A 21,758-nucleotide genomic window follows, 5' to 3' on the forward strand; every position below is an offset into this window, starting at 1 on the left:
TTCCTTACCTGGAAGTTCCTTCAAATAATAATAACTAAATCTTCCCACAATTTATGAATATTCTACAACAATGGATAGAAAACTAATCTTTTGCTTACTTAATAGTTGTTTGTTTATCTATTCGTGATCAAATTTAAAAAAAAAAATCGAAGATGAACGACTCCACCCAAACAGAATGTCGTCCCATGTCAGTGAATCTTAGGCTACCCGAGTATATAGTCTTTGGTAAAATTGTAATGGTGGCTTGGATTTTGAAGCACGTTGGCTTATGAATGTGTTAAAATGAAATTTTCTGGCTGCTGACATTTTCTAAAATGGTTTATAAGTATAAATGCTGCCACTTTTCGCCATGGCGGGCTATCTCTATGGGAAAACCGCTTACAATGTAATTAGTTCGAGGTACACCCACGTGAGTGCATTTGAGCGCTAGTAGTCTGTTTTGTTTACGTTGACTGACATTTTTTCCCGCTTAAATTCTTATGAACTGTGCACAGTTTAGGTTAGCTCATTCCTGTTGATCGTGTAATTTATATTTAGTGTTTTTGTCGTACTTGCGTTATGTCAATATGTACTACACTAAAAACTGTTGTATGCCGGGTTGTCAAAACAGGACTGAAACCCGTCACACATTTCCTCGTGTTTGTATTTCATGCTTATACAATACCCGGACAGTACCCATCTCTATACCGATGGTTCCAAAACTTCTGCTGGAACGGGAGCAGCTTGGTTTGATAAGACTAATCACAAAACGGGCCTCTACCAATTACCTACTTACATCACCATTTATCTGGCGGAAGCATTCGCGATTTATCAAGCATTGACATATATACTAAACTGTCAGATAAAAGCTCCTCTCATACTCTCAGACTCTGCTAGCGTTTTAACCTCGCTACAATCCTTCCGGACTCCTGCGGAGCTTCTTATCCTTGAAATTAAAAAATTATGCTTAGCCATTCGTCAATACACAAACGAACCTGTATTTCTATGGATTCCCAGTCATACTGGCATACACAACAATGAAATAGTCGATCATCTAGCGAAAATGGAAATTACACAGGGTGTCCCTATGTACCCGCGATCTCCGCAGCTCTTACAACCGCTTATCAAGGCCCATTATCATTCTCTCATGATTTCCCAATTGACACAATTATCTGCTGCCCGCTCTACCTTATATCGTGAGTTACATGGTACTACATTTAAGGTTATATCCCACTACCCCCTGTCATCACATCGCAATCGTGCTATAATATCTTTCCGTCTTCGTTCCGATCACAATAGTTCACCGGCACATCTTTACAAGCTGGGTATTATTGATTCGGCGGGTTGTTCCTGCGGACACCCTTATGCAGATATGCGACATATACTTCTGGAATGTCCAAATTTTGTGGACAGACAAAAAATGTATCAGGACTTGCAAAAGCTGGGATTGCCATTCCCCTTGTCGTATCCTTCGATGTTATACCACCATACACATGAGGTATGTCAGATCTTAATTGATTTCATTCTACGCAATCATATTCATGTATAACCCTGAAGTAGTAATAATCCGAGGTGGCCGGTTTCCGTGCCCATCCTCTTCTTCCTTCATCCATGGCCTTCCGCTCCTGTGGTAGATGGGCCTCTACCAAGAAGACTAGCCTCCCTACCCGTATTTTTCCTTACCGTAGGTCACCCACTAACGTCTAAGTTCAGCTGCTTTGAATCATGGCTGCTGGTTCACACCGTAGGCCACTCAACCAAAAAAAAAAAAAAAGTGTTTGTATTTCAGTACCGGAAACGTGTGATTGCTTCGCCGAAATTAGCTCTCATTAGTAATGAGCATATTTATAAAGTCTCCAGGATATGCAACCCTCCTATTGCCAGGTTAGTAATATCAAGTTATGCCCTAGTATCATCTGTTTCTGTTACTATTCGTATTCGTATATCGGCATGTTTTTTCTAGAGCTGTAGCAAACCGTATGTATTCGTTACTGAGTAACGGGTGCGGCATCTAGTAACGAGTAACGAAACTTTACACACGAATGCATTTCGTTACTCGCATCTTTCGTATGTTTCACGCATGCGCGCGCTTATTCGTTACAAAGAACGATGTTTGTTTATTAATAAAAGTATAATTTGGAAATTCGTCGTCCAAGGTTTTTACTGTTTATTAAAGGTATTGTGTGTGTAGACAAAGTTTTAGATTCGAACAGAAACAACGTAAGAAAGTATTTTTTACAAATTATAAATATGTATGTTTTTGTTTTTTATAATCGCGTATTTTCACGTTTTATGTTCTTATCTTAAAAGATATATTATAATAAAGCCGCTCTAATGAGAGTTAATTGTTTCTTGGTTAACAAAAGCTGTTAATTATCAAATATTTTTAATTGTTTATATTCGATTTATTTTTATTTACGCGACGTCATACTGTACGCGTATAGTAGGGCCGCGACGTCTTGGCGGGTCGACTCCCTAGAGCTCAGCGACCTTGTAATCGACACGTCCCGCCTTGTCTGCTCCGCAGATAACAACGGCCTGGAAGTCTCCATGCCGTTCCGAAAACATTGGTCGAGAACAATCTCACGTACGGTGCAACACAGCGCAGATCTTAATGATACAAAGATGTGATAATGCTTTACGGTAATTTATTATTTAAAGGTAGTGCACCATTTGCTCGACTGGGCAGCTTAGTTAAATATAGTTAAACATAGCTATACAATTCTTTAAAGTTAAGAACTAAATTTGTAATTGTGGGTTGCTGTAGGAAACACAATTAATTAAGACTTGCATGTAACTCCCTCGCTGATGCTTACTTTTCCATTTGGTTTGGCTGAAATGTGAAGACGATCGACATGACACTTTCACGCACTTCAAGAACCTTACCACTTTTATGCACACGGGTTGGTATTTTTTCCATAACAGCACTCTGAAAGAACCATTTTAGTAATTTCGAGGGGTCCGAAAACCATATTTATAACAAACCATCCTCGCGTATTTTATAGTCTCCTGTTGTTGTGCTTGCTTTATAAGCAAGAGAGGCTCCGGGAAGGAAGCCCTGCCTAGAACCAACGCTTAAAACTATCAGTCTGTGCGCTGCATTTCCTGTTGCCATTACCTACACCTTCAGCGTCACCTTTCTTTTGCCAACATTTCTGAAAGGTTAAATTAGTGTCAACCCAGGATTCATCCATGTCAAATATATTCTTTCCAGCCTCCCTGCACTGTTTCATCTGAGTCAGCTACCGTTATCGCCAAGCAACAACGTCAGATCTTTCGAGAAGAAGCATTCGCTTATTTTGGCTTCTTCTCCACACAAAACCCATTTCTTTGAGTATTTTACGCAGCGATGTCTTTCCCTAACTCCATCCGATTTTTTCTTTCAAAACTGGCAGTAGTTTCCTTGTCGTTTTTTTACTGCATAAAATTCGTGGCTAGTGTCTCTGATCACTCTTCTATCAAAGTCATCAACTGACAACAAACGTTTCCCAGTTTTTTTTTTTGGCTTGAAATGAATAATTAAACATGAGAGGCTGTTTAACGGTCAAATAAAGGAGTGATATATATATATGTAAATATAAACATATAAATTGTAAATAAATAATGTATTAATATAATATACATTAATATATATCATAAAATCATATATATTATAAAATATATAATGCAATATATAATGTATATAATGTAATATAATATCATGTAATATACCAAATGCAATATAATGTGTAGCAATATCGGCTACACTTGTAGATAAAAAATATTCTAACAAGCGGTGCAGAAAGTTGGGAAAATTGCCAAATGCAAAACAAACAAACCGCGGGTGAAATTACGGGGAATGCATTGAAAAACTTATAATGTTGTTGTTTGTTTTTTATTTGTCGTCTCTCTGTTGTGTTTTCGGATGCGCGAAACTGATCTTTGGCTTATACCTGTGTATCGCGCAGCTCTTTCGGTTGCATTTGTTAGAGGTACTAGCAGACATTTGTTGGCAGCTTCTTCATCACAACACTGGATTACACTACTTATAATTTCCCTCTCCCCACTATGTATTACTTTATTGTATCTTGAACGTCCTGCGTCGGGCTCCATTATTCACTTCAGACTGAGAGCGTGGCGCCTGATGTTTTTGCTATGAACCGCATAGCGGCTGATGTGCGCGCGCAGCTGCTTCCCCTCTCATTTACTCTTCCCCGCTTCCCCGCAAAACGACACGCCAAGACGTCGCGGCCCTACAGTACGAAATACGACTCGATTCGATGCTGTTACATAACATAGCAGATACCGGTTTTGACCATCGAGTGCGACAGTTCACAGAGACTGTAATCTGTGGTCAGTCTGGATAGTGAATTACAGCATGATGTAAATTTGCAGGTTACCGAACATTTAACTATGGAGGTGGATAATAGTAGTCTAACTAAGAGGAAATTGCTAACTGAGGAAGTTACTGAAGTTGATAGACAAGCTAAGGCTCATAAGATTGCAGATCCACAGCAACACAGTTCTCCTAATAACAGGTATGTTCATCGTTCAGAGTGTCGTTACCCCATTAACCATCCTGGCCCATATATTGTCCTGATAGAATCAATGCAACATAATATAGGTAACTTACACCCTTTGACCATTGGCAAAAAACTTCATCCTAACCCTTATATTGTCCAAATTCAGCGCTCGGGGCCTAACAGGCTGAAGATTACCTTCGCTACCCTACAGGCAGCGAACCAATTCGTTACTTCAGAGCAAGTCAAGTCACTTCAGGTTAAATGTCTTATTCCCCAAGGCCTAATCCAGCGGGAGGGATTGATCTATGGCATCCCTTTGGACGTGGCCATTGACGATCTGCTAGAGGGTATCGAGTCCCCTCAACGCGTCATACATCTTGAGCGGTTGACTAAATATATAGCTCCAGATACCCGGGTACCCATTAAACTGGTTAAAGTGACGTTTGAGGGACAAACCCTTCCCGAATATATTGCCATCTTTAAAGAGCGTTTCATCGTCAAACCTCGTGTTCAGTCAGTCCTTCAATGCCATCGATGTCACCGCTTTGGTCACTCGCTCAAGTTATGTCGATCTAAGGCTCTATCATGTGCAATTTGCTCTCAGGAGCACTCCTTGGATACATGTCCCCATAACGATTCTCCATTATGTGTCAACTGCCGGGGTAACCACCCCTCCACGGACAAGGTTAAGTGCCCTGCTTGGGAATTTGAGAGGGAAATAAAACGGGTAATGGCCTACAATAATCTCTCATATTCGGATGCGAGACAGCAGGTACAGCGCGCTACTGGTCGGATATACCCATTCCCTAAAGATCGTATGGATCCCCACCACTTGCCGAGACTCACCAGCTTCCCCCCTCTGACGCAGCCTTCACCTATCGGTCCACAACACATTCCCATTTCTGATCACACTTACGCACAGGCTCTTCACTCCGACTCCTCGAATCCACCACTTCGACCGGATGGGTACAGGGTTTGCTATAAAGCAGTACCACCGATCACGAATGTAACAAGTCAGAATTCTTTCAATCTTCAACATTATTATTCTCAGTTTCGGCCCTACACGCCTGACATCACCAATGGTGTGGCACTGCCGGGGCCTCCCGACGGAGGACCGTCCTCTTCTCCCCCTATGATGCATACGCGTCATCCTTCACAGGATGCCCTTCAGGACACTTCCTCTTCTGACATAGCTCCACCTCCACACTCCACACGATTAAGGCTTAACATGGAAAAACTTAAGTCATTGGTCGATACCATTGAAATTATGATAGCTACAGCTAAAAAGGAAACTGATTACGCCTTCGACAAAGAAAGCCTCATCGCGGCTTTTGTCCAGGTGCTAGTTTAACAATGCTTCTCAAACACCCCTTCTTGCTTCTTCAGTGGAATGCGCAATCTCTTTCGGCTAATAGGTTCCCCCTGCTCCATTTTCTCTCTACGGTCTCATGTGATGCAGTTCTTCTTACAGAAACTCTTTTAAATTCAGGACATCATGTTACTTTTCCCGGCTATAACTTATACCTCTCGAAAAAGTTGGATAGGGGTACGGCCATTCTGGTCTCTCGAAGACATCCCAGCACGGAAATTAACGTGTCCTTCCCTCCCTCTATGCAACGCGTAGATGCTATCGCTATCAGGCTCCTCCTTGATGATGTTCCCCTCACCATTGTCTCGATTTATGTCCACCCCCGATCTTTGTATACATCTCAAAATTGGGAAGACTTTTTTCAACAATTCGATGGTGCTGTGTTCATTGGGGGTGATTTTAATGCCCATCATGTTTTCTGGGGCAACAAATCTAATGATGCAGCTGGGATCAATCTTCTTGACTATTTACATACGTCTCCTTATATTCTATTAAATGGTACACAACACACCTGGATAGGTCCTCCTACTGCGTCATCTACTGCAATCGATCTCTCTTTCATAACGTCTAATCTGGCTGGCAACTTTAAATGGGAGGTTCTTTCGGACAACTGGGGCAGTGACCACTTCCCTATTCTTATCACCACGTCACACCCCACTACCCAATGGCACTCAGAATCACACTGGTATTATACTTTTCTTTCATCACGGGCCGATTGGACTTTGTTTTCTTCGTGGCTGGAATCTCGGACCGCTGCTACGTTCTGCTCTTCCAATGATGACCTCCTTCACTTATACTCTAGCTTCTATAATAACCTCTTCCAAGCAGCTTGCGCATCTATGCCATTCCGGTTAAAGGGTCCTGTACATAAACAAAGTAAGGCTCCCTGGTGGGATGAACACTGTGCCAGTGCCAATCGGCAGCGCTTAAACGCCTTACGGACGTACAAAACACGGTCTACTTTGGACAACTTTATACTTCTTAAAAAATCCCAAGCATTTGCTAAGTTAACCTGGAAAAAACGTAAACAAGCTCACTGGCAATCTTACTGTGAATCTTTTTCACGTTCTACCTCTCTGAAAACGTTATGGCGACAATTCAATACTTTTCGACATAGTCTCACATCCACGGCCTGGGCATCTCTGCCTCCCCACTTACTCCATGACTTCATGTCACTGGTCGCTCCTCCTACAGTTTCTCCTCCGCCTTTCATCGATGACGTTCCTCCGGTTCACCCCACGTCAAAGGATAAGGACTGTACCTCGCTCCTACAAGACTTTTCTTTTTCAGAACTCTCTCAATGTGTCCAGACTACGCCTGATTCTGCACCCGGACCGGACTTGGTTACTTATAGTATGATCCGTCATCTTCCTGTAAATGCGCAGTCCTTCTTATTGCACATTTTTAACCTCATTCTACGGCTTGGCATTATTCCACCTAGCTGGCGCGAATTCTACATCCTTCCGATACTTAAACCAGGCAAGTCTCCTCTTGAGGCCACCTCCTATAGACCTATCGCTCTCCGTTCGTGCTTGGCTAAATTATTTGAGAAGTTACTCAAAAATAGGTTGGTGTGGTGGTTTGAGTATCATAACCTCCTTCGTCCAGAACAATTTGGCTTTCGTTCTGGTATGGGCACTGAAGATGCCATCTGCTCCCTTTACTCTCAAATTCGTTTAGCCTTTCAACGTAAAGAGATATTCTCTACCATATTCATGGACATATCTGCGGCTTTTGATAATGTCCAACTTCCCATCCTGTACTCGAAACTATATAAATTAGGACTTCCTAGTCAGATTATCAGGATCCTTTCTGCCTTACTCTCTTCTCGTACTTATACACCGCGGATGGTACGACCTGCACCTTACACCCGCCAGGTGTCCCAGGGATTAGTGCAAGGAAGCTCTCTTAGCCCTCTTCTCTTCCTTCTCTATACTCAAGACCTTATGTTTCACATTGGAACTTCGGCTAAATTAACTGCGTACGCCGATGATGTGGTGTTGTGGTATCGTGGTTCTACTATTCTTGACACTAGTACTACTCTTTCAGCTGCACTCACTAAGGCTCAACATTGGTTGGGAACGCATGGATTCAGTCTGTCCCTATCGAAAACGAAGATAATTCACTTCACACGAAAACGGGTTACGACGCCTGCTCATGCTATTTCATTGGATGGTGTTCCCTTACCTATAGTCACGTGCATCAAATACCTTGGTGTTTTCTTAGATCAACGAATGCTCGGTATCACTCACATTAATTATGTCATTGATAAATGCTCTCGTCGGTTACACCTCCTTAAGGCTCTAGCGGGGAAAACTTGGGGGGCTGATGTCCGTAGTCTTCGCTCATTTTACATTTCTACTATCCGACCGATCCTTCTCTACGGTAGCCAGGTATTAATGCACGCGTCCACTTCCCAGTTGCAAAGGTTGGAAACACTTCAGAATAATGCTATGCGAATCATCCTAGGTGCATTTAAATCCACACCTATCATGTATATGTACATTGAACTAGGCCTTATTCCATTATCCTTATCTCGCCGTATGCTATATGCCCGCCATTGGGTTCACCTTCGTATCGTAAAGATGCCAGGTTTACGACGGGCTATGGACGCCCTATATGACATTCCCACTCCAGTTCTTACAGCTGCTCGATCCATTGATCCCGGACTGTATTGTTATAAATACTGCTACTCGTTTGATGTTCTTACTTATGTCCCCTTGGTTCGTATTGAGGGTCATAAAGACAAACCCCCCGCGGTGCTTCGGCAAATATACTTGGACCTTCTTGCATCATACCCCTCTGCCTCTCGCATATATACGGACGGCTCTAAACGTCAGGATGGTGTGGGTGCCGCATGGTTTGACTCCTCGCACGGTCGATCTGGACTTTACAGGCTTCCTGATTACACTTCCATCTACTATGCCGAAGCGCTTGCAATACTTATGGCCTTACAATATATTCTGTCGCACGTGGTTCCCATTCCCTTGATTGTTTCAGATTCTGCCAGCGTTCTCACGTCCCTCTGTTCTTCTCATCAGACCTCCGACTTGCTTCTCTTACGTATTAAACACCTCTGCCTTCAAATTGAACCACATTCGGGCCCTGTTACGTTCCTTTGGGTTCCCAGCCATGTTGGCTTGGGGGGAAATGAAACTGTCGATAAGATGGCCAATTTAGCCATATCCACCGGTCACCTAGTACAACCCGCCTCGTACCAGCCTCTGCTCCCTCTCGTGAAGAGATACTTCAAGGAGATTATGTTCCAGGATTGGATTGCTTATGCCCACACGCATTCATCACTCTACCCTTCTCTCCATCCCTCTACGGTTCCAGTTTACAAAACGCTTCCCCCATATGCTTCTCGCCGTCAGGCGGTCATGTCCTTCCGTCTTCGGTCCGAGCATCTTCTGACTCCAGAGCACCTCTGTCGATTGAACATGACACCCCATCCGACCTGCCCTTGTGGGGCTCCTGTCGCAGATGTTCAGCATCTTTTATTGGAATGTCCCCGTTTGAGTGCGAGAACGCACCTCCTACGTACTTTTCAGGAACTGGACTTGCCGTCCCCACTATCATACCCTAATATGGTATACACCTCCACCCACGCTGCATATTTGGCAATCATCGCTTACTTTTTGTCCAATGGCATCATTTTGTAACCCTGGGGTTGCTCTTGTAACTTCCTTGGTGGCCGGCCCTCCCCAACTCCTTGTTCCATGCTCCACGGCCTACTCCACCCTCGGTAGACGGGCCTCTACCAAGAAGATGTAGTTTATTCTCTAGTCTCCTCTTCTGATTAACATGCTCCCGACACTCTGAACTATGGCCGTGGGCTTCATGCTGTAGGCCACTATAATAAAAAAAAAAAAATAAAAAAAAATAAAAAAAAAAAAACATAACATAGCATGTGCCATGTCATGCGGTATCAGAAGTAACGAGTAACGATACGAAAGTAACGAATACTAATTGTTATAGTAACGAATACATACGGGTACACATTTTTTCGTTACTTTTACACCTCTAGTTTTTTCAACCCCTTTCAGCAATTGTTCGTATTATCAAAAATTGTTTCATGTAACAGTTTTAGATACAAATTATAAGATTTATAAACAGTTCGAACGGTTTTGATAGTGTGCCTAATGGGGGAGTAATGAATTTTTTTTGTTCTTGAACCCCTAGTTTTTCACTGAGGTGAAGTTAGATTCGAATCTCAGATTCGTTTTCCAATGCGTACCATAATTATAGTACAGCACGATAAAACTGAACGAAAATGATTCAAAGGCTTCAGTGCAAGAAGGACATAAGGAATTTATATGGTAAATATGTATTTAACAAGGAAAATTTATTATAAACAAATTAAATAATTATAAACACTTAAAATATGGGTAAATATTTACTTGGGCGGTATTTCCGAAAAAAAATGTTAAAAATCCGAAAATACCTATATATAATGCTCTTCAACTTCCTCTTTTCATTAAAAGCGGTGGAGATTAGAAATTCCAAATACTTGAGGAGATATCGAATTTTTAAATTTATTCATATGTAGTTGAGCGGTATTTGCTAAAAAAAAATGTTAAAAATCCGAAAATACCTTTATTATATGCTCTTCAACTTCCTCTTTTCATTAAAAGCGGCGGAGATTAGAAATTCCAAATACTTTAGGAGATATCGAATTTTTAAATTTCAGCACAAAACCAGCGCATTCCTGTGGCGTGCGTGCACCATTGTTTCTTGTTTACGTACGAGTATTTTTTTTTTTTTTATTGGATAATGATGTCACGTGATTGTTAGGCCAGAATTCAAATTAACTAATACGTGATTATTAAGTTCAATTATTGTTTAAAACGGTGTTTAATTACCGCCTCCAACTTAGGTGAGTTTTTAACGTTTCTAATTTTAAAGTCTTATTTGTTATTTTGATATTGTTGCGCAAGTAATAAGTAACAAAAAAATTTACGTCAGTTGTTACTGTACATCCTTTGTTACGGGTTTGTTAAGTAAGGTCAGTTACATTATAAATAATTTAAAACTAAGGAATAATTAAAATTAATTCACATTATTTTTAATATCACCTTAGTTTGAAAGTATTTATAATGTAACTGACCTGACATAATCGACCATTTTAGTTTACTGTTCACCCCAGGCCGGCCTCTTCCCGGCTGCCGCGCTTTCCCCCCCCCTCCAACACCGGGTCGGGCTGACGTCACGTGGAGGAGTCCGGTCTAGCTCCTCGCTTGCTAAGCCGTACACAGCGGCAAAATAAACTTGCCATCGTGAAAAATCTAATTAACCAATCTTCACAAAACTTTGAGGTTATATTTCTTAAGTTATGCAGCCGTTATTGCGTTTAGCGAAGAGAAGTAGCCTGGCTTCTTCAGTTACAGACACTGGAAAGTGATTGGGAAAGTTCCCGTAGCGGCACCTAAGATGGGGTTGAGGTCACTTGAATGTTGTGATTTTTCTGAATATAGGCTAGGAGCGAAAGCAGTAAGTGAAATAACGTTTCTTAAAAAAAAAAAAAAAACTATAGCGGAACAGTGGTCACGTAATTTTCTACGAAATCATTATTTTCCTTAGCAGCTGTTGCTACTTTTGACCCCTGGTGAATAAGTTGTACCACCCTAAAGATCTGTTTCTGTGACCAGTTGCCCTGTGGTTTGTATCGCTCCATTTTCCGCCAGAGAAAAAAAGATAATGTATTAAATAATTGTTCGAAAGTGTTTTTTAACTGAGTAATGAGTCTGATTTGAGCCCAGTTAAATGAAATGGTGTAAATTTATCTTGGTTAGAGTTAGTCTTGATTCCATGTTTTTAGAGTCATAGTACACGCATGCCAGTACGATAAAACTGAGTACCCTATATTTTATGGAAATATTAAGAAACCATAATACTTTTTAGTATATTGCATTTAAAATATATTTTTAAAAAGTTTTTTTCATCATTTTACTCTATGCATGCCTGAGAGCAAACAATGTTTTAATTTAATCGTGACCTGACTAACAATAAAACATTCTTCATCAACAATTAAAAATGATTGATTAACTTATCCCTTAACTAAAAATCCAACCGACGACATACAAATCCAAAAGTAAGGCTGCGAAATTATTTCTTGAAACCAAATTTTGAAATTAAATTTTCCTCCGCATTAATTTTTGTAGTAATCAAGATAATATGTTGTGATACAAATCTAATCACTAATTGTTGCATTTATATGCTTAAAAAACGAATAGGGGCATTAAGTATTCGACAATAGAGTCTGAATAAAATCGCTATATTTTATCAGAACTACATATCAATGAAAAATGGCGGTATTGGATCCATTAGGTACGGCGTTATTGTATACATTTACATTTAGTTGTTTTTTTTTTAATATTTATCGCATGGAAAAAAATTGGGGGATATTCTTTGCAGTGCGTTTTTTAATGTCATGTCAATGAAACTAAATGCGTAAATTACGAGATGCTTAGAAATAATATTCTTAATATTGAGCCAGTGATTTAAAAGCAATATAAAAGTTTACTCTTTCCAATCACCTGCAAGCAGAAAGATTGCTATTTTTGAAGCGTTGTCAAAATTCCTGTGCGACCAACTTTCACAAATGTCACCTAACAAAAGCCTCTGCCAGTGGGGATTAAATATACCCAGAGCAGGTAGTCGTGGCAGGGTACAAGTCCTGGAAATACCACTGAACAAAAAAAAAGTGTCGTTATTGCATAGCAGCGGGGCCCCTTCCCGGCAACCATGCTTTCCCCCTCCAAACTCGCGTCTCGCTGAAGTCACTATGGGGGCGCTAGACTAGCTTTTCGCTTGCAGTTCTTGTGTTGAACGTTCAGCAACGGGCGTGATTTTGACTAACAGTTCAGTGCGCCGTCTATTCTTGCTAAATGTGACAAAGATGAATAAACAATCTGAGTACAGAGTTAGTTGTGCTATGGCACAGTGTACCAATTGGGGATCGAAAACTACTGGTGTTGTGTATCACAGATTTCCTAAATGTGAGGAGATTAAGCGAGTGTGGGTTTTGCGCTGCAAAAGAAGTGACAAATTTAAGCCAGAAAATGCCAGAGTGTGTTCTGTACATTTCCGCGCGGATGATTACGAACGAGACTTGCGAAATGAACTTTTGGGAATACCGCAAAGAAAAATCTTGCGAAAAAATGCGGTCCCTTCTCTGTTTATTGCAAACTGGCATGGTGACAAGGCTTCGAGTTCATTTCCCAGCTGTAGCTCTGGTGACTGCACTGTTGCCAGCCAAACTACAGAACAGGTATGTATCTAAAAGTACAAAATTATAGTTGTTAATATAGTAATTTATAGTCGTAATTAGTTTATTGCCAGTGTTTGACAATAATTCATTCACACCAATGAAAAAAAATTCTTACACGGCTAACTAATAATTAAAAATAAAGGTTACTATAAGCGACATTATTTATTATTTTAACTATATTAGATAGTTTATTATAGGGTCTGCCTAGACAGGGATATAATTTTAAGGTTGACATTCCTTGGTTTAAAACATTAACACGCAAACTTCGAAAGAACACTGGTATCTTTTACCCCCTTGGAATTTTAAGTGGTTATCATACCACGCACGAACACATTTGAAAAAAAAAAATTGGATGTTTGGATGTTTTCGTTAGTTACTGCATATAACCATAGCAATTTAACCTTAATATAAATTACACTATAAGTTAAGCTAAATTAAAAAATAACAAATGGCTGAAATGTCATTTCTAATAATTTTGGTTTTGTTTTCACCCTAACTTTATTTTACATATAGATAGTTGCTATTTTTATGTCTTTGATATGCACACCTATTCGTTTTCTATTATAATTTTTATATATATTTTGGATTAAAAGGTATTTTTCATTGTTATGATTGTTTGGTCCAGGCTCTATTTATTAACGTTTACAAATACAGTAGACTCCTGACTGTCCGGGTGTGAGTTATTCAGTTTACGGGTTAATCGTGCAATATTTCACTTCACAAAACACACAAAAATTTTTTTTTATTAGTTTATTTATTTATTTATGTGAGAGCCTTTACGCTGTGATTCAAGATGAATAATGCTGCCAAACATAGTGCATACATAACTGGTGAGTGTTAGGCCATGAACTTCGCAACGGCTGTGGCAAATTATAAACGCATCTCAGTGAGCCGCGCGCGCCTGTGTTCCACGCGCCAGAATGAACCGCCCACAGTTGACGGCAGCGTGACTCGCGCGAGCGTGAACGGACCTGTGTGCGTAGTTTAAGGCAGCAATCGCAAGGCAGCAGTTTTTTTTTTCCAGTCATCTTAAGGGAGTAATGTGCATTAATGATTGGAAATGAGTGGAATTTAACTTTCAACAAAAATTAAAAATTATCGAACAGCTAGACGTAAAATAGGGCGATGGAAAATACGGCTATGTTTACGTGACATGTACTGCAACGTTTTCTGTAAATTACGTCTTAAAATTTTAGTACCTATTACGTACAACAACCCTAGACAGTGTTTGTTTGGATAGTCAAGATAATTTTTTTTAACCATGCAGTTTTATCGACATTGCTTTAACTGTGTTATTTTTTTATCCGCGGACCCCTTGACAGTCACTACCCCAGATAATCGGGAGTCTTCTGTAGATACATATTATATTTTGGTTTCTAATTTTATAAACTTTTTTTATTCAATGTGAATATTGTAACTTTGCGATAGACTAGGCGGGTACCTTTGAGTGACAGCTTAAGTGTTTGTTAATAATAAGGGGCTGATTTAGAATTGCACACAATCATTTTAGACATTCTATATACATATATTTTTGTCCAATTTTGCTTAAATGTAATAAACAAATTATATTTTACAGGTTACCAGTGACAGAGAAACGCGCCAAGAAGCTAGGCAGGTGAGGAAAAGAGCTCTATCAACATTAGAAACTTTGTCACCTAAAAAAAGAAAATTTGATAAAGCGACTAGCACAGAAGCACATCAAAATGAGGAGATGGTAAAACTCCGTAAGCAAGTTGAGATTTTGAAGAAAGCTAACGCAGTACTAAGGCAGAGGGAAGCTGCTAAGCTTAAAAGACCTAAGTTCGTAGCAAAACGACTGCCATCTTCTCGCAAAGTAAAAGTTGGGGAACAGAGAAAAGAAATAGTTCAGATTCTGTCCAGGTGTTTCACGCAGGGGCAAATTAGGTGTCTCTTGGGAGGGAACAAGAGAGTGAAATGGTCCTCGGAAGATATAGCGAACGCCTTGACTTTAAGATCTCTTTCCCGAAAAGCATATGACTATTTGAGAAAACGCCACACTCCTCTACCATGTCGTACTACTTTACAAAGGTGGATTAAGCAGTTTAAATGCAGGCCTGGAATTTTGAATGAAGTTTTGTGTATGTTGAAAGCCAGAGCAGTCAACTACAAGGAGCATGAAAAAGTAGCAGTGCTGACATTTGATGAAATGAACATAGACGGGCGTATTTCATACGATTCATCAGACGATCGCATACTAGGACCTCACAGTAATGTACAGGTAGCTATGGTCAGGGGCCTTTTTGCTGCATGGAAACAACCAATATTTTATGACTTTGACGTGACGATGACATCAGAGTTGTTAAAGAAAATTATTAGCGACCTAGAAGCTTGTGGAATCCGTGTTGTCGCGGTTACTTGTGACATGGGAGGGAAAAATTCTAAGGTGTGGAAGGAACTAAATGTAAACACAGAAAAATCTTTTTTCATGAATCCTGTGGACTATGAAAGGAAAGTTTGGGTGTTCTGTGATGTTCCCCATCTTCTTAAATTGTTGAGAAACCACTTTTTAGATGAAGGTTTAATATTAGCTGATGGTACATCATTTCAGAAACAAATAATTGAAAACATTTTACAAACTCAAAAGGGGGACTTATCAATAACACACCACATTAACGAGGCTCATCTAAGTGTAAGTGGAAGATCTCGTCAGAATGTAAGAATGGCTGCTCAATTATTTTCCAGGCGCACTGCTCTAACAGTTCGATATATTCTGAACAAGAACTCTGAAAGCACCTTCGTTGAGTTAGTCAATGACACGTTCGATGTGATGAACTCTAGAGTTCCTAAAGACGAACAGACTCCCCTAAGAAGCGGATATGGTTTGAATTTAAGAAGCCAAGAAAACACACTGAAACGTTTTTTGGAAGTGATTTCGCAAGTGAGAGTAACAAAACGAAAAAACCTACTTCCATTTCAGAAAGGTTTCATAATCTCCATAAATTCTCTTTATGGACTTTTTGAAGACATGAAAAAAGCAAATATGTCTTACATTTTAACTTCAAGATTAAATCAAGACTGTTTGGAGAACTTCTTCTCTCTTGTCCGTGGACTAGGAGCTTTTTATAACAATCCATCCCCTTTCGAAGTTCGTAATAGCATTAGACTTCTATTACTTGGAGGAAAAAACGAAATTCCTCTCTCCAGCGATGTGTCAGTAGAACATGATTCACCTACAAGATATCAAGGAAGTTCCTTAATAGCTAGTAATGAGAACAATTTTTTGAACTTTGTTACCAATGAATTGTGTATAAATGTCGTCGAGGGACCCATGGAAAATAGCCATGTTAATGAATTGGAAGAAACGTTACAGTTATTGCGGTTGGAAGAAACAAGCAACGACTTTGAAAATGAAGACATAAATGAGGATGCAATAAAATATCTGGCGGGCTATTTGGCATTTAAATGCCGCTCTGTAGACGAGAGCTTAGGTGCTAAAAATGAAATATTTCCTTCGTCGGGGCAAGTGCCACACGACTGGATAACAGTAATTTCAAAAGGCGGCCTTACTCGTCCAACTGATGAATGGTGTCAAAAAATAAAGCAACTGGAGGTATTGTTCGGCAGTTTTCACGGACTTAATATTTCCAAATGTGAACGAGTTATACACACTCTGAAATGTCTAATCAAATCAAAATTTCCAGAACTTGACGAGACTATTATTTCGCTGTACGCAAGGACACGGACTTTCATTAGAATACGCCATCTCAACAAAAAACTCCAAATGCAAGCCACGGAGAAGCATTCAGCAAAAAAGCGCCGAATGTGGGCAGCTTCAGCTTCTTCTAAATCATCATAAAATAATCAAAATGTAAGTTATAAAATAACCACTAACTACTCATCAATTATATATTTGCATAACAAGATGACTAACTTATATATTTTCTAATTATGGTGGCTGTCAGGATTAAACGTATGGCCGCAGGTCAGCTTGCATAGTCATGACATGAGACCAAGGAAAGTATTTCTACCTTTGGTTAACCTGCTAAGTAATTGCTTATATATTGCTTACTTAACTGAAGTGCATCTTGAGAACATTATTTTCATCGGCAGCAAGCCTTTAAAAAACTTTAAGCTGGTACTGTATATTATAGTGGAAAAATAGTTAATAATATGAAAATGCACTTTATTTTTTTTTAACAATTTAAATACTACGTGCTAAATTTTTTACACTTAAGTATTATTTCCAAAGAACTTCTGACCCTGTTTTCACTGTCGTAAAAAATAACTAGTATGTAAATAACGAACAGAAATAAATGAAACTTGTAGAGAAGCATTAAAAACCCTTCAATGTTTTTTTTGTTTCAGTTAGATACCTTAAAACCACATTGTTTAGTTTTTTTTTACATAATTGCCTCTGAAGCTCTGCAATACAGTTTGATAGGCAGGCAGCCACCATAATAATTATATTTATTTATTTTTTTCTATAATTATGCATTTTGTGTGGCATGATTTTTTTTCCTGGCATGATGTTTGGATTATTCATTAAAAATCTTATTTTTGTTATGATAAACAATAGTTATATTAAATAATGTAACACAGTATGTTAGAAAAGTTAGTGTGATATATAAAATATAATACCTATATATACATGTCCACACAGATACGTGTGTGTTTATATACACATACATGTGCATATACATACATATACACAGACCTATATATAAACAAGTAGATGATTTAATATATATTTCTTAGGAAAATATGTTAAAACCAAGAGATAGCTTCGAGATAGCTTTTCTGAAGCATTTACCATTGTGCAAGTGAAAGCGCGCACGGAACCCGAAAACATACAAGACGATTCTGAGCGAACGGCTATATCCACTGACGATAAGAAAACGTATTTTTGATACTTGATCCTTAATGCACATATTAGATGCTTACATTGATTTTCTAGTGCCATCTGGAAAGTAATATCCTTAGATAACGAATATTGTACCAAATCATCTGCTAAACCTTCAAATCACTGTGTGGCGTATTATTTTTTTTCTGCCATATCATAGCAAATTATACATTGAAAACTTAACCATTAGAGGCTATGAACATCAAGGAATATATCCCAAAAAAAGATTTTACTTTGGTCTTTTAGTTTCTTCACAATGACGAGTTTATTTTATCGCGGCGTACTGCTGCGCTGGCCGGCAACTTCCAGCCCGCTCTCTCTCCTCCACGTGACGTCAGATGCCTTCAGCCAATGAATGCGCAGTCAGCGGGAATGGCTTACCTTATATACTCTAACTACCTTGTGTTCACCCTTTGTCCGGGTTTGTTTGGTCAGGTCAGTTACATTATAAATATTTTAAAACTAAACAGCCATTAAAATTAATTCACAAAATAATTTTTAATGTCGGCTTAGTTTGAAAGTATTAATAATGTAACTGACCTGACCTAATCAACCATTTTATTAATTACGCATTCACGATTCACGTATTCACGTCTCACGAACACACGGCAAAATAACAAAAATGGCGCCGCTCGAATGGTTCCACAGGTCTTGTATTTCAAAATGAAAAAATTCGATATCTCCTAAAGTATTTGGAATTTCTTATCTCCGCCGCTTTTAATGAAAAGAGGAAGTTGAAGAGCATATCATAAAGGTATTTTCGGATTTTTAACATTTTTTTTTGCAAATGCCGCTCAACTACATATGATGAAATTTAAAAATTCGATATCTCCTAACGTATTTGGAATTTCTTACCTCCGCCACTTTTAATGAAAAGAGGAAGTTGAAGAGCATAAAATAAAGGTATTTTCGGATTTTTAACATTTTTTTTCGGAAATACCGCCCAAGTAAATATTTACCCAGTCCAGTTTAGTTAACAAATTTCACTGGCAATGTGTCGAAATCGCCAAGTTGAAGAAGTTATTTAAGGTGACACGAAATACGTACCCTATAGAGAAGTACCTCACCTTAAAAAGCACACATCTGAGTACACAAAAGTAAATCAGATTCGTATTGACAGAGGTATCTGCTCCATGTACAGCCCAGGCAAATTACCAATATTCACTGACAATGTGTGGAAATCACCAAGTTCAATAGGTTATTTAAGGTCACTAGAAATATGTACCCTAAAGGGACGTACCTCACCTAAAAAGCACACATTTGAGTAAAAATAGTATATCAGATTTGTATCAAAATGCCATGTTTGAGAAAAGGTAAATTCAAAAAAGAATAAATAAAAGTCATTTAAAAGGAAAACTGTATATTCTACCTAATTACCAATAACACCACCTTAAACTACGCTACTCTGGGTACAACTCAGGATACCAGATTCAAAGTCATATCGGTTACTGCCTCTTTTACAGCTCTCCGTACTTGGCATATTTAAACACCCATAGGTCATTATCGCCAAGTGTAAGGTGATATAAAAGGAAAACCGTATTTTCTACCTAATTACCAATAACACAACCATAAACTACGCTTCTCTGGGTACAACTCAAGATACCAGATTAAAGTCATATCAGTTTCTGCCTCTTTTACAGCCCTCTGAATTTGGCACATTTAAACACCCATACGTCAATATCGCCAAGTGTAAGGTGATATAAAAGGAAAACAGAATTTTCTACCTAATTACCAATAACACCACCTTAAACTACTCTACTCTGGGTACAACTCAGGATACCTGATTCAAAGTCATATCGGTTACTGCCTCTTTTACTGCTCTCCGTACTTGGCACATTTAAACACCCATAGGTCATTATCGCCAAGTGTAAGGTGATATAAAAGGAAAACCGTAGGTAAATCTGTATTGTACGGATTAGCGCCAAAAAAAATCGTACAAATATGAAATAACTTTCATTATGTGCTCTTTTACGTCCTCTTTTCAAAACCGCCTGCGGAGATTAAAAATTCCAATTACTTTTGGAGATATCGCCGTTCTTATTTTGCAATACAAGCCCTATGTAATCATTCAACAGACGCCATGTTATATTTTGCCGTTTGTGCGTGAATGCCTAAATAACAGAAATTTTCCATTAGGTAAGGTTAGTTACATGATAAATACTTCAAAATAAACGGAAATTAAAAATAATATCAATTAATTTTACTTGTATAGTTTTAAGTATTTATAATGTAACTGACCTGACCTAACAAAACGGGACAAAGGTAGATTAGGTCAGGTCAGCTACAGTATAAATACTTTGAAACTGAACGGACATTAAAAATAATAAAAATTAATTTTAATGGTTGTTTAGTTTTATAGTATTTATAATGTAGCTGACCTGACCTAACAAACCGGGAAAAAGGATGAACAGTAGGAACTCACGTAATTTTCTTTTTACGTGATGTAGTCGTTCAACTACGTCGCGAAAAAAAAAAATCGTACTTGTAAACAAGCAACAATGGTGAAAACGCGGGAAGCCTACGATTCACTCATCTTTCTGGACATACCCGAATACTCACGATGGCAAGCCTTCTTTCAACAGACGAGAGGAACGCCCGATCGTGCATCTTCGGTTTTTAAAATTTTTTTTATTGTAAATAAATATGCAACTCATGAAAACTAATGGTCAATTAGGTTATGTTAGCTACATTATAAATACTTCAAAACATTGTGGATGGTTGATTTGGTTAGGATAGCTACACTGTGAAATCATGTAAACTGTTTCCTAGCGCTGGATAGCTACATATTAAAAAGTTATTTGCTAAGCAACCATAAAATGATTTTACAGTTTTTTTAATGTAGCTATACTTACCTAATATAACCAACCATCCACAGTGTTTTAAAGTATTTTTAATTACTTGTTGCTAATTTTAAGAAAAGAAGGCTTGCCAACGTGAGTATTCGGGTATGTCCAGAAGGATGTGTGAATCGTAGGCTTCCCGCTGAACGCCGCATCAGTGCACAACATGAAAATTAAAAATTTCCATATCTCCTAAAGTATTTGGAATTTCTGATCTCCGCCGGGTTTAATGAAAAGAGGAAGTTAAAGAGCACAGAATAAAGGTATTTTCGGAATTTTAAAATATTTTTTAAAAAAATTGCCAAAAAATGAATATTACAAAATTCGATATCTCCAAAAGTAATTGGAATTTTTAATCTCCGCAGGCGGTTCTGAAAAGAGGACGTAAGATAGCATATAATGAAAGTTATTTAATATTTGTACGATTTTTTTTGGCGCTAATCCGTACAATACAGATTTACCAAACCGTATTTTCTACCTAATTACCAATAACACAACCATGAACTACGCTTCTCTGGGTACAACTCAGGATACCAGATTCAAAGTTATAACGGTTTCTGCTTTTTTTTACAATCCTCCGAATTTGCACATTTAAACACCCATAGGTCAATATCACCAAGTTTAAGGTCATTTAAAAGGAAAGTCGAATTTTCTACCTAATTACCAATAACACCACCTTAAACTACGCTACTCTGGGTACAACTCAGAATACCAGATTCAAAGTCATATCGGTTTCTGCCTCTTTTACAGCCCTCTGAATTTGGCACATTTAAACACCCATACGTCAATATCGCCAAGTGTAAGGTGATATAAAAGGAAAACAGAATTGTCTACCTAATTACCAATAACACCACCTTAAACTACTCTACTCTGGGTACAACTCAGGATACCAGATTCAAAGTCATATCGGTTACTGCCTCTTTTACTGCTCTCCGTA

At 38.7% G+C, this 21,758-nt stretch overlaps 2 protein-coding genes across 8 annotated transcripts in view; one reads left to right on the forward strand and one right to left on the reverse strand.

Moving 5' to 3' along the window:
• Nucleotides 1-129, reverse strand: part of LOC134536860 (protein Abitram) — a 34,094-nt gene extending 33,965 nt beyond the window's left edge. Inside the window, exon 1 of one of the 2 annotated variants that reach the window (XM_063376894.1) lies at nucleotides 9-129. The gene's annotated coding sequence lies outside the window, so the exon portion shown is untranslated. The remainder of the gene's footprint in view (nucleotides 1-8) is intronic. The other variant, XM_063376899.1, reaches the window with a different exon arrangement.
• A 1,634-nt stretch (nucleotides 130-1,763) lies between these two features.
• LOC134536862 (uncharacterized) overlaps nucleotides 1,764-21,758 on the forward strand; it is a 53,243-nt gene continuing 33,248 nt past the window's right edge. For 2 of the 6 annotated variants that reach the window (XM_063376906.1, XM_063376907.1), the window contains exon 1: nucleotides 1,778-1,863. In XM_063376906.1, the coding sequence (XP_063232976.1) occupies nucleotides 1,815-1,863 (49 nt within the window). In that variant the 5' untranslated portion in view covers nucleotides 1,778-1,814. Of the gene's footprint in view, nucleotides 1,864-4,353; nucleotides 4,497-13,553; nucleotides 16,950-21,758 lie in introns of those variants that run through there. The other 4 variants (XM_063376903.1, XM_063376902.1, XM_063376905.1 and 1 more) reach the window with 4 other exon arrangements.

Source organism: Bacillus rossius, chromosome 11, assembly GCF_032445375.1.
Source record: "Bacillus rossius redtenbacheri isolate Brsri chromosome 11, Brsri_v3, whole genome shotgun sequence".
Lineage (NCBI taxonomy): Eukaryota > Metazoa > Arthropoda > Insecta > Phasmatodea > Bacillidae > Bacillus > Bacillus rossius.